A 14,640-nucleotide genomic window follows, 5' to 3' on the forward strand; every position below is an offset into this window, starting at 1 on the left:
GATAACTGTGGTAGTAGTGTTTATGAAATGGCACACTAATATGCTTCACATGTAGTCACATTTGATGAACTATTTTGAAATCTGCCATAATCTGATTTTCAGAATTAGAAAGATAACAGAATCAGAAAAATGGGCATAAATACAAAGTGGTTCATGCCTGTAATTCTATCTACTTAGGAGGCTGATACCCAGGAAACTGAGGTTCCATATGTTAGAAATAGCTTGGAGTGTCATGCAGGTATAAGGACATGAAGTCAACTTGGGCAGTAAAGTCCAAGAAACGCCATCTCCAAAATAACCTGCTAAAAGCTAAGCTAGAGGAATGACTCAAGTGGTAGAGTGTCAGCTAAGCAAATAAGCCAAACAAGCAAGTGCAAGACCCTGAGTTTAAACACTGGAGCCAGCCAAGGGGGCAGGGCAGAGGGAGGGAGTAAAAAGGGGATTTAAAAAAAAAAAAAAAACTTTCAAGAAAGGAGAAAAACACTCTAAACTATAGAGTATAAGAAAGGACTGATTAATGACATAGTTATTAACAGGAACTTAGACATAAAGAAGTTTTAAGAAATAAAATTGTGATGAAAAGATAGGATAGCCTTATTAAAGGCTCAGAAATAGAAGAAATGGAATCTGGATCAATATCTGAGTTTTCCCTTCACACAAAAATTTCTTTCAAGCAGTAAGATTTATAATACATAAAATTACTGAGACTTCCCAAATTGTCAAAAATTAACACTCTAGTAACATTGAATTTTTCTCACATTTATAAGGTATTATGTTACAAATATCTAGTTTATTTAGACCAGGATGAAATGACTGGTACTTTTAGTAGGTTAAATAAATGATGGAAAGAATGAATGAAAAGTTACCTTCTATTTCTGTATCAACTTGTGTCCCACATTTCCCTCTCCCTGATTTGTTTCTTGCTGATCCTGTGTTTATACCACTGGCACTGTGCCCTTTTATAAGTCCATTATGTTCATTTATGGGAGAAGGACATTTTTGGGGTGATGATGGTGGACTGCTCATTTTATCTTTTTGTGTTCCTTGGCGATCTTTTAACTTTTTCTGTAAACGTTCATATGTCTTACTAGATCTTTCATCTCTAAAGTTGGACCTTCCATGTGTAGAGTGGGTATCTAGGAAGAAATAAAACACAAATGTTAAAAACATCACTTTTACTAAACACAGAGCTCCCCTATGATCCAGTAATCCCAGTCCAGGGTATTTAATAAAATGATCACAAACAAGGCCACATTAAAGCTACCAGCATAATTATGTTCATTGCAGAATTATTTACAATAGCTAAGATATGGAACCAACCAAGATGCCTCAGTAAGTGGTATATACACAATGGAAATCTATGCTTCCATCAGAAAGAATAACACCCCATTTGTAAGTAAATGGAAAGACTTGGAAAATGTCATATTAAGTAAGCCAGACCCAAAGAAACAAAGGCTCCATTGTTTCCCTCATTTGTAATTAGTATATGTCTAGGATAGTCCTAGCAGAGGATCACAATAGCTCAATAGCTATATAAAATGATGCTAACTGAAATGAACTCTAAGATATGGAAACAGGATTTTTGGTTTTTTTAAGTGTACTGTGTTATTTTTCTTTTGCATTCCCCGCCCCCCCTTGTTTATTCCCCATTTTGCTGGTTTTGATTTTGGTGCTCTGTGTCTTGTATAGACGTTTATCTGATTTGGGGAAGGGGAGGGGAATCACAAAATGGTGAGACAAAGGACTAAAGGTGAACCAATCCAACAGAGATACTTACAAGACACTATGTTGGAAATGAACTTTATGACTTGGGGGTCAGGGGAGCCGGGGAGAAGGGAAAGTGGTAGAAAATGAGGAGGATCACTGTTCAACAAGAAATGTACTCAATACTTTACTTACATAACTGTAACCTCTATGCACATCATCTTTACAATAAAATAAAATTTAAAAATATAGAAATTTCTCAACCTCAAAAAGTTGGTGCAGGTTTGGAGTTCTGGGTACAAAGAAAACAACAACAACAAAATACTTTTTTCCAAAGAACGCTATGACATGAGAAGAGAATAAGAAAATGTTTACCATGAAGTTTATAAAATTTTATGAAGAATGGTTATTTCTATGTGTCTACTAACAGAACTAAACTTTGGGACTTGATATGAAGAATGCATTAGTTCTAATAAAAGTCATAGCAATATAATGAAGTCAATGTTCAAAAGAAAAAAATTAAAAGCTTATTTATTAACTCATTCGTCTCAAGTTTTGCTTTCTTTTAGTCAGTCATGGGACTTGAACAGAGACTGGGCACTGTCCTAGAACTCTTTTGTGCAAGGCTAGTGCTCTAACACTTTAATCCACCTCTCTATTTCCACTTTGTTAATTGGAGATAAGAATCTTACTACAGACTTTGCTAGCTTTGAATTGCGATCCTCAGATCTCAGCCTCCTGAGTAGCTAGGATTACAGGAATCTGAGCTACCAGTGCCCTGCTTGAGTTTTGGGAAAAATAAAAGAAAAGCCAAAGTTAGGTTTCAGTGAAGAAAATAATTTTAATTTACCAGTGCTGTTAGAAAACTGGCATAATATTCTTAAACTGAGTACTCAAAAGCTAAGTATAATATCATTAGAATTAAAAACAGGGGCTTTGGATACCTATACATAAAAGAATGAATACAGACCCTTACATCATTCCATATATAAAATTTAGTTCAGACGAATCAAAGTCCCAAAAGTAAAGGTTAACATGATAAAACTCTTTGAAGCAAACAAAGGTATAATACTTGTGTGATCTGGACCAGGTACAGTTTCTCAGGTAAAAGCACAGGTAATCAAAGAAAAAATAAACTGGACTTCATCAAAATTAAAAACTTTTGAGCTGTGAGTATGGTTTTAGTGGTACACTGCTTGCATATCAAGTGCAGGCTCTTTATTCAAAATCTAATGACAAAATTATATTATATGACACAATGAGGAAAGTGAAAAAGACAATATGGGCAAAAATACCCATAAATACATATCTGATAAGAGACTTGTTTCTACAATATAAAGAACATATAATTCAACCATAAAAAATGGTGAAGGATGTGAACAGTTTCTCCATAAATGATATATGTTCAATATATAAATGAAAATATCAGTAGTCATTAGAAAAAAATCAAACCAAAACCACAGTTGGTAAATAGAGAATAACCAGTTTTGACAAGGATGCGAAACAATCAGAATCATTCTACTTGCAGATGAAACATTAAAAAAGTAAAACTACTGAAGAAAAGAGGTTGACCATTCCTCAGTAAGTTAAACACAGAATTAATATATAATCCAGCAATTCTACTCTGCACCACAACTGTAAGAAGTGAAAATATCATCACAAAAATTCACATACAAATATTCAAAGCAGCATTACTGGAGACAAAGCAAAAGCAACCCAAATATCCAAAAACCAATAAATGAATAAACTAAATGTGGCGTATTGAAGTGTAATATTTAGCTATAAAAAGGCATAAAAATGTCACTATAGATGAACCTTAAAACCGTTACATTAACATAACCCAGACACATTTTAAGGAAAATCTTATATGCAATACATATATTGTTTACATTTAAATAAAACAGCCAGAATAGGCCCACAGAAACAAAACAGATTAAATGATGCGGTAAAAGGAAATAGAAAGAGAAAAGAGAGGGATATACTGTTGGTAGTTGTATGTGTTTTCAATATGATAACTATGTTTTGGAATTAAGTAGTGGTAGTGAATATAGTATAGGGTTGAACATTCCTAACCCAAAATAACACGTTGTTTAAAATATTACTAAAAAAAATTACCTTCAGTGTATGTGTATGTGTATAAAAAGTGAATCTTATGCTTAGATTTGATTCCTACTTTCAATATATATGCACAAACTGAGACACATTTATATTCCTCTTCTGTATTTCACATAACTTTATTGAAGATTCTCCAATAATTTTTTTGTGTGTGTGTGCTGGTTCTGGGAGTTTGAACTTAGGACCTGGGTGTTATCCTAAAGTTATTTTTTTGCCCAAGACTAGCACTCTACTTAAGTCATAGCTTTACTTCTGGCTTTTTACTGGTTAACTGGAGATAAGAGTCTCATGGACTTTCCTGTCTGAGCTGGTTTTGAATGGTGATTCTCAGATATCAGCCTCCTGAGTAGCTAGGATTATAGCCATGAGCCACCAGCAGACTGGCTTCATGTCTAGAGACGTTCAAGCTCAAAATGTTAAGAAATTCCATTTTAGGAACCTAATCCAAGTTAAAATGTACACAGAAAAAGTCAGGGAAGCAGCTACTGACTATAAAAACTGCATTGTTCGTTAATAAGATCCAGTAGTAGATTCTTTGGCTTTTTAATATCTCTCTTACCTTCTACCACTGGATAACTGGTTTAATTTGTGGATTAATGCCTTTTACTTTCTTTGATCCATTGCAAATTATATCCATATATTCTAATGCATTTCCTATCTACACAAAAATAAATGTTTTTTTCTTTCTTTTTGGTGCCAGTACTGGGGACTGAACTCAGGGCCATTCACTCTCACTTGGCTTTTTCACTCAAGGCTGGTGTTCCATCACTTAACCTACACCTCTACTTCTAGCTTTTTGCTGGTTAATGGAGATGAGTCTCATTGACATTTCTGCCCAAGCTGGCTTTGAACTGTAAACCTCAGATCTCAGCATTGTGACAATAGGTTTTACAGTACAAAATAATAATAACTGCAATGTCTAGTCTTCTAATTTTCTCACACACTCTAGAAAACACAATCAGCAATAAAACAGAAGAATGAGACTAGTGTGTATCATAATCATTGCTATTCTAAAATGGACTTGGATCACTGCATAAACACTACTGGGGCTTTGTTAGAAATGTGGAATCTCAAGCCCTAAGTTTGAAAAACATAGACTATATATATAAAATGTAAATAATCAATCCACTACAGGGTCTGCTGCATAGCAAATTTTTTATTTAAATTAAGATGTTAGAGATGCCCTGGATGCAGTATAGGAGATATCCAAATAGGTTATATCAAAAAGGTAGTAAGTAATATGGGGATACTGTTTGAGAGTGGGAGCTAGAAAGGATAGGAGAAAAGGGAGAGTATGAAGAGGATGTGATTGAAGTACTTCACATTCATGTATAAAATAATGAAATGATTAAAAACTGTTTCCAAAGCAGGAGTAGGGGAGAGCAGGAAAAAGTAATGGAGTGAATTTGATCAAAGCACATCATATGCATGCAAATCTCCTTGGTATACTAACTTAAAAAATTGAAAAGGAAATGGTTAAAGGTAAAAAGAAAACACATAATAGTTCCATAAGAGAAAGGGAAAACAAAGGAGAAATAACTGGTCTGGAATTGGTGGTACACACCTGTAAACCAAATTACTGAGGAGCTGGATGTGTGAACTGAGGAACTTGCCAGTGCAATGCCAGCCTGGGCATAGTTATTGGGACCCTTTGTCAAAAGTTTCGTTTTGAGAGATTTTTGGCTGAAGATACGAATTTGAGACTGCCAGTATATGTGGTGCTTACAGCCATGGGAAAGGATAAAATTATTTTTTGTGCTTTGTGGCTCATTCTGGTTTCTTTCTATTGATCACAAACTTAGTGTAGTGGCATTTTAGATGTCAGGGTTTAACTATAGCTTAGTTATTCCTGGCTGAAAATTTCCTCAGTGCTCAACTGTAGAGCATGACCCTATTAAATACTGTTGCATGATACACATTTACTTCCTCTCTTTGATTTTCTGTTTACTTTTGACTTGTTTTAGCATGAGAATGAAACACAAAGAATAATGGTTAAGCAATAGAAAGCGATTGTGGTATTATTACTATGTATTGTTTCTTTTACATGACAAGCAGATAATAAGGAATGTTCAAACTCAATAAAATAGGAGCAGTTTTATATGCCTTACCTACATCTCCATATACTTGTGAAGACTGATACTGTGGCATATACTGTGTTGCTATGTCGCCAGCTCCAGTCACTGGTGAGTACATATGTCGTGGTGGAGGGGGCATCATGGTTGGAACAGGAATGAAACCAGGCAGGGGAGGATGTGGAGAGCGATGGATGACTGTGTGACCACCAGGGTGAAACTCTGGTGCCTGAGGAACTACAACTACTCTTCGAACACCATTGTCTTCAATAACCTAGAAAATGAACATCAGATTGAAAATCTCTTCTGTAGGATATACGCAATTCTTCTCAAACTTTATAGTAGAAATTATACACCATAGAAAATTGAAAAAATTATAAAACGAACATGGAAAGAACTTACTAACTATATTAGGTATATATGAGTCAGTTTGAACTATTTGATATTTATAATACTGTCGTGTTTAATTTTTCAAATCCATATGTCTACTCTGTAAGTTAATTCTAAGTTTTTCAAGGACTAATCAATATATTAACTAATTCAACCTCATAACAGTATTGCATGTAGGTCCTGTTATCGTTTCCATGTTTTAGATTGGGAAACTAGAGCACAGAGATGTTGAATAACTTGCCCAGGGTCACACAGGTATTATGCTGGAATTAGTATTTGAACTCAGCAATGTAACTCTCTTCGGACTCCACTTTGCTCTATGGGCATAGACTCCACAGGTCCTCAATTGTTTTATGTGTTTTACAACACAAAGATCTTATTTGGCTAAAAAAAATAGTTAAAATCATTTATACAATTAGGATCCCCTTTCTGCTGAGAATAAACATTTAAAATACAAAGATAAGCTAAGGGGAAAAGGAGAAAGTCACTGTTTAACAAGTTCACAGAAATTTGAAGAATTCTGTGGATGGGTAGGTATGACAGTAATATAGCATTGTGAATGTATTCAGTGCCACTGAGTTATGTTCTTAAAAATGGTTAAGACAACAAATCATTTTCTTCTATGTATATTTTATCACAATATCCCTTCTCTCCCCCAAACCCACAATGAATGGAGAAAAAAAAAAAAAAAGAAAAAAAAGAGCCAGTCTAAGGCTGAAAGAACACAGAACTTCACCACTCCAAGCAATGATTCAAAGCAGCAAATAACTTTAGAAGCCAGACACCTCAAAACTATCATGTGTCAGAAGGCCTAGCTGCTAAGAAATAGCCAAACCTGTCGGGCGCCAGTGGCTCATGCCTATAATCCTAGCTACTCAGGAGGCTGAGATCCGAGGATTGCGGTTCAAAGCCAGCCCAGGCGAGAAAGTCTGTGAAACTCTTATCTCCAATAAACCACAAGAAAACCGGAAATGACACAGAGTTCAAGCCCCATGACTGGCAAAAAAAAAAAAAAAAGAGCCAAACATTTAAACATGTAATTTCAAATAAACAAGTGAGAAATTCCTTGATAGTAATAATAAAAATAAAATCAGGCTGAGGAAGGGGGAAAATCTATGTAGTCTATGTTAATAAAAATTGAAACACACATAATTAAATATATTCCAGAACAGTCTGATTTTCTAAACATAGGTGCCACCTAATTTCTAACTAGGTAAAGTCCTGTTTTTTTCTTTACTTTATTGAACACAGGAAAAATTCACAACTGCCAAAAAGGAGTTGTGTTTATTATCTGATTATGTTATATTGCATATAACTCTGCCCTGACAGACAGCATATTTCATGATTACTGTATGTTTTTGCTTACTGAGTACCTGGAATAGTACCTAGCTCATGGCAGTCATGCTAAAAAGTTTTGCTTAATGAATATGATCTGTTAATTATACTAGAATGTTGTTCTAATTCCCCTGTTAACACTACTAAACTATTATGGTTCTGTGATATCTCAATTCTTTGCTTCCTCTCCACTTTTAGCAACTTCTACCCCAACTTATTTTAGTGAATGACCTCCTTTCTCTCCAGCTCTTTAACACTTCTTCATCCAAACTGAATCTCTAACTTTTCCTTATATTCTCCCAGGATAGCAAAGACTGAGAACAGACTGGTTGTAAAATCTTTGAAAAATATACTAACCTCACTGCTGGGTGTTGACATAAGGCAAAGTGAAATAACAAGCACAGCTCAAAGAGGTAATCTGAAACTTATCCTCAGGATGATATGGGCCTTTCTCCACATTGTGAGGTCTACAATCTCCTCACTGTTAGATGCTCTCTCATTTCCATAACAACCCACACTCCGTAACAACAACAAAGCAAAAAAGGGAAAAAAGACTTAGGAGAACTTTTGTCATAGCCTTTCAGGAGTCTCAGGTAATTTCAACTTTTTGGTTTTTTTTATGTCATTAACAACATCATTAAATTACCAAGTATTAAGTTTCTTGCAATGTGGTTTTTTTTATTTTAAAATTTTTATTGTAAAGGTGACACACAGTTGCATACGTCAGGTGTTACATAGGTCATGGTGTGATATCCTTTTTTTTTTTTTTTTGCACCAGCCCTGGGGCTTGAACTCAGGGCTTGGACACTGCCCCTGAGCTTCTTTTGCGAGCACTCTACCACTTGAGCCACAACAGGCTTTTTCTGCTTATGTGATGCTGAGGAATCAAAACCAAGACTTGATGCACATTAGGCAAGCATGCTACCACTAATCCACATTCTCAGCCCACTAGTTTGTGGTATTCTTTAGGAAGTACAAGTTAGTACTTTTGACAGTGCCCTGAATTCAAGGCCTTGCTTTCTTGATTGCTCAGTTTTCTTGTTTATTGCTGGTGTCTGAGATACATCTCCAGTCTGGTATTTTGTTGGTTAACTGGAGATAGAGTTGTTTACAGTCTTTCAGACCAAAATGGCTTCTAACCAAAACCTTCCAGATCTCAGCCTCATAAGTAGCTAGGATTACAGGTGTGAACCACCAACACCTGGATAGTTCAAATTTTATAGATTTTGTGTGTCCACACTTGCATAGCTGTCACACATTTCTGTCTCTAAGATACATGTCCATTTTTCATAATCTTCCTATTTCATTTAACTAGTAATACTAGAACTTACAATGCTTAAAAAAGGACAGCTAGGCACTAGTGGCTCAGGCCTATAACCTAGCTACTCAGGTCTGAGGACTGTGGTTTGAAGCTAGCCTGTGCAGACAAATCCTCCAGACTCTTATCTCCAAATAACAAGCAAAACTCAGAATGTAAGGCATGGCTCAAGTGGAAGTATGCCTGATGTGATTGAAAAAGCAAGTGAAGAGTATAGGCCTGAGTTCAGGTCTCAGTACTGAGAGGGTAATAAAAAGCCAAGAGTGATGCCTTAAAAAATGTGAAGAAAGGACTGGGAAGGTGGCTCAGTGGTAGAGCGCTTGCCTTGCATGCCTGAGGCCCTGGGTTCGATTCCTCAGCACCACATAAGCAGAAAGAAAAAAGCCGGAAGTGGCGCTGTGGCTCAAGTGGTAGAGCGCTAGCCTTGAGCTGAAGAGCTGAGGTACAGTTCCCAGGCCCAGAGTTCAGGCCCCACGACCAGGACCCCCCCCCCAAAAAAAGTGAAGAAATCAACATTTATATAGGACAAGACAACTACAGGCTATTTATATATCCAAAAGAGTGAAAAAAAATCAAGCAAGTACTATAAATAAGTTATTTTAGTTACTTTCAGTTTAAAGATATAAAAGTTTAACCTGGATGAATATTTGTCTAATTTATAAATATTTGTAAAGTACCTATTATATGGATAGGCACTGTATTTGTCATAAAAATATGTGAGGATAAAAAAGGAGTAGAATCCTAAATAATCTAGCAGAGTTAACTCTCTGGTGTCACGAACTACTATACTATTACTCTGTCTTGACAATTCCAATATAGTCAAGCCACATTGGCCTCCCTGCTTTTTACAGACATGAAACATGCTCTCAATTTAGGATGTTTGTGCTGGCAATTTCTATTCCCAGAATCCCTTTTACCCCAGATAAATGCATGGTTAACACTCAGCTGCTCTTTAAGACTTGGTTTAAATATCATCTTTCTAAAAAGTCTTGTTCTACCATCTTATTTTAATTCTAACCAGCTCTGCCCTGCCCCCATATTATTCGCTATCTGGTACGTTAATTATCCACTGGTTATACTTTTTGTTTGCTTGTCTTCCACAAGAACATAAATTTTAGAGGGGTTTAGTCTTTACATCTTTTATTCACATATACATCCCAAACATTCAAGAGTGTTTGACATATATGAGCACCCAATATTTATTTGTGGAACACTGTTGACTGCTAAACATAGGAACTGTAAAAATTCATCATCTTCCTAAAAGAACTAATTAGCAAACTGTGGTAACTTGAGAGATGTTTAACTAAATTATGCTAGAGAAAGGTCTTCAAGTGAATAAAGTTCTGAAAAGGACAGAGAAGTAGAAAGTAACAGAGAAGTAGAAAGTAACAGAGAAGTAGAAAAAATAGACATTAAAATTAAGGCATTAAGTCAGGAAAATCAAGGACAAATCACACCAATAGTGTCTAATATTCAGAGGTCAGAAGGAATAAGACTAGAAAAAAGGTAATATGGTACACAGTAAGGAGCAATTTCAGTAAGGTAATATGAGCTGAATGCAGACTTTAATAAATTAAGGTATCAGTGTATTAAACAAAAGTAGAGATAGTGAGCAGAAGCCATTCTTCTGAAAAGATTACTAGGTGCTTTCAGACATGTTATCTCCTTATGTGCTATCTTCTCATCTTACAATGAGAGACCAACAGAGTCAAGGAAGTTGATTTGCACAGCAGCCAGCAAAGGTTTGAAATAAAGACACCGATCCAGCTTTTCTGACTCTCAGTCTCAGCTGACTTTCATTTTTCCTACCAGAAAATTTCCTTTTCTTCTGATTCATATACTAATACACTTCAAAGAATAAACAGAATCTACCACAATATCCCATCTCCCTGGCATAAATGGAATAAAAAAGAGATGGCCTGAAGAAACTTTGGGTGTAAATTCAGTGCCTAGGCAGACAAAGTGAGTCATTTCTCAAAAAGGATTCGAGGAGAGTGAAGACTACATACAAACTCAGTAGTAGAAGACACTGAGCACCTGCAGATTTAGTTTAATTGCCTGTGTATGTAAATTAGTTATACTTCTGTGTGTGTGTGTGTGTGTATAAGAAAGAGAGAGAGAGAGAGAGAGAGAGAGAGAGAGAGAGAGAAATGGCTCTGTGGTTTGAACTGGGGGTCTTGTGCTTTCAGTCTGCTTGTTTGCTTATAGCTAGTGCTGGTACTCTACCACTTGAACAATGTCTTCAGTCTAGCATTTTGCTAGTTAACTGAGGATGGATAGAGTCTTGAGGATTTTTCTAACTGGACTGGCAGATCAAAATCACAATCCTCCTAATTTAGCCTACTGAGTAGCTAAGATTACAGGTTCTCTGCAGCTATATTATTCTATTCTTTTTATTCTACCCTCTACATTCTATTATTTAAGTCATAGTTTGCCAACATATGAGAAAAGTAAAAGGTATAGGGTATGCAGTGATATTGATCTTCCTAGTCCTTAGGGTTGTCAGTTTAATTCCTATTACATGTATTGTGAGTTTGAGGCCAGCTTGAGGCCCCAAAACAAAAACAAACTACCTTCTATTTACAACAATATGCCATACAATTATTGTCAGTATCTGAGAGTTAACTATATGAATAAGAATGGAAGCACTGTCCTGGCGTACATCTAAGACAAAGGATCAATTTTAAAAAGTTAAGTTGCACCTTGGCGACCTAAGTTATTATTTACATTAGTCATCTTGGCGACCGAAGATATTATTTACATTAGTCACCTTGGCAACCTAAGATATTATTTACATTAGTCACATATTCAGGGAAACAAAACTTTAGAATACATTTTTTTTTTTGTAATTTGGTGTCAAAAGCCAAAGCCAAATGATGAGAGCTACTAATACAAATTTTCCTCCTTTTGAAATTTGCTAACATACATATAGAAGATAGTAGTACACTGAGTAAAGTTCAGCACTAAGGATATTTTTTTCATCAGAATCAAAGTTAAAAAGACCAATACTATCACTCTTTTGTGTGTGTGTGTGTGTGTGTGTGTGTGTGTGTGTGTGTGTGTGTGTGTGTGCCTAGTTGTTGTTAAAGAAAAATAACCCAAGAAACGTACCTGTGGGGCATATCCAGGAGGCACATAAATAGGAGGCACAGAACCATTTGGGGACATCATTGGAACCTGAGCAGGACCTGAATGGGTCATAGAAATGATGTATTAATCCATGATTGTTTAGCAAGCTAAAGTTGAAAACAATTTGATTAGTACATCCAAGACACACACTCAGGCCTATAGTAACTAGACAGATTATAACAAGAAACTGATGACTTACTTGTCAAAAACATTTGCCCTGTAAAGTGCACTGGTAATTACACTTAGGTTTCTTACACCTGCAAGGTATTAATAGTCACCCCAGGGAACTTTTGAAAATCTTAGGTTTAAAGTTCTTATTTAGTATTCCTATAATCTGGAATCATTATCCCAAGTGACTTACAATTATGCAAGTTACAAACATTGACCCAGGAAAATCAAACTGAACTTTGAATATAAAAATCAATGGAAATGTAAAAGGCAAAAGTTTCTAAAGAGAAGGGGCAGGAGGATGAAGAACAGTTAAGATACTTGTAATGTGCTTTGTTAGTACTAACAGACTCCTTAGTAATGTCCATGGGTGCTTGAAAACAATGTTAGAGTGTATTTACCAAAAAAAATTGTTTCTTACACTGGAAAGTTCTAAAAAAGTAAAGTCAACTTCTCTTATCTTATATTTCCTTTTGCTTTTATAATGTCATGCTTTGCAAATATATCTTGTTTACCTTTTCTTTTCACCTTTCTGGGAATAAAAATAAGCACTTTCAGAAGGTGTGTTTCACTCTTTCTAGTAACTAAAATCTTGTTTTATGTAACTTTTTAGAAAAGTATCTCACTTGAAATCTTTTCTTCCTGTAACTGTAGAGTGTCCAGTCCCCTCACCCACATTTTTAATCACTGAGAGAAAAGCTTTTCAAAGAAATTACTACTTCTAAGTAAATAAAGTGTCAGAGTCAGATAAAGAATGTAATGGGGAAAGGATCTCTTTTATACAGCATTTGATCAGTAAGAGACTACTACCACTGGTAACCTTATACATAATACTTCAGAAAACAGAATAAAGAGCATAGAGGATCCAGCAAAGCCAGTTTCCAGCCCTACTAGCAAAGGAGAGGGGGATGGGATTGAGCAAGTGTAACAGGGGAGAGGAAGAGAGAAAGGAGAATTAAGCTGGGAAGGAAAGACAATTGAAAATACAAAAAAAAAGGGCAAGAGGGGAAATACTAAACACTGGTAATGAAAGGGGAAAGAGGAGAGGGAGAAGGAAAAAGAGGAGAAAATAAAGGGGGAAGAAAGGCAAAAAGAGGTTAAGAGAAGAAAGGAGAAGGCTAGGGAGGAGCCAAAAGGAGAGGGAAGGAAGAGGCTAGGAGAGGAGGGCGGGACAAGTGGGGAAGGAAGTGGGAGGGAAAAGAAAAGAAAGTAAAAGAACTGGAGAAGGGAGAAAAAAGACAAGTAGTTACGAGAAAGTAAGGAGGGAGAAGGAGAGTGAATGTAAGTCACCCTGTATAATATCTGACTATAAGAATAACTTTTCAACAAATACAATTCCCATCCAAAACAATTCCATCAAATGCATACAATTATTCAGAATATTATCTTAATTGTGTAATATTAATAGTAACAGGTCTTTTATGTATTTTTTCTTTTCATAATAATTTTCTCTGGTAAATATTACCATTTCCAGACATGGAAGCTGAGGCACAGAAAAGTTAAGCTTGCACTAGAGGCAGAACTATATTCCATTGCCTTTATGAGAAATTAAGGATTGCTTTTTTCTATTTCCTTGAAAAATGAGGTAATGCAAGAATAGAATTTTCCCAAGTTTAAGCATAATATTATGTATTATGTTAATAAATAACATTTGTGAACTACTTTACATCACTATGAAGAAAGGCTTCACTCAACACACACACACACACACACACACACACACACACACACACACACACACACACACACACACACACACACACACACACACACACACACACACAGTGCTGGTACTGTGGCTTAAACTCAGGGCCTTGGTTGTTTCAATCACAGCTGGCATTCTAGGCCCTCTAGCACTTGAGCTACATTTCCAGCCCAAAACATACTTTTAAGCTTCTACATTCCAAGCCCAAAATAAACTAGAACAGTTTTACAACTATACGACAAATAAAATAGTTCTACAGAACAGTTGTACTTCCATTAGCTAATTTACCTAAGTGCTGTAAACTAACTTTCTAAATCCTAAGAGCTGGCTTAGGTATTATTTGTAAATTGTTAAGCTGAGTAGAGAAACAAAGAAGTTTTGTAAATTGTTATATTACTAAAGAAAATTAACATCTGTCAATCTTTTCTCCTATGTACAAAAGGGTTGTGGGCCCCCCTCACATGCTGTCAAGTTTAATGCTGTGTCAAGTCCTAAGTGTTTTGTATTTATTTAGCTATTTGTATTTACTTAGTTATTGCTGATTACATTCATTGTTATTATAAAACTACATACTGTTTGGGCTGCTCTCTTTTTACTAAACATATGACTATATACACACATCATGCAGTTACCAAATTAGACTTTTTGCTTGTTTTTTTGCGACAGGTCTCTCTGTTTAGCACAGGCTGGCCTTTGATCTCTAA

The 14,640-nt window shown here is 35.7% G+C and overlaps 1 protein-coding gene across 7 annotated transcripts in view; it reads right to left on the bottom strand.

Moving 5' to 3' along the window:
* Positions 1–14,640, bottom strand: part of Fndc3a (fibronectin type III domain containing 3A) — a 118,339-nt gene that overhangs the window by 43,209 nt on the left and 60,490 nt on the right. For 6 of the 7 annotated variants that reach the window (XM_070003177.1, XM_070003179.1, XM_070003178.1 and 3 more), the window contains 3 exons: positions 12,046–12,122; positions 5,928–6,165; positions 867–1,136 (listed from right to left, as the gene is read on the bottom strand). In XM_070003177.1, the coding sequence (XP_069859278.1) occupies positions 867–1,136; positions 5,928–6,165; positions 12,046–12,122 (585 nt within the window). Of the gene's footprint in view, positions 1–866; positions 1,137–5,927; positions 6,166–7,973; positions 8,084–12,045; positions 12,123–14,640 lie in introns of those variants that run through there. The other variant, XM_070003184.1, reaches the window with a different exon arrangement.

The sequence above is a fragment of the Dipodomys merriami genome, unplaced genomic scaffold (genome assembly GCF_024711535.1).
Source record: "Dipodomys merriami isolate MVZ:Mamm:240054 unplaced genomic scaffold, mDipMer1.0.p SCAF_6, whole genome shotgun sequence".
Taxonomy (NCBI): Eukaryota; Metazoa; Chordata; class Mammalia; order Rodentia; family Heteromyidae; genus Dipodomys; species Dipodomys merriami.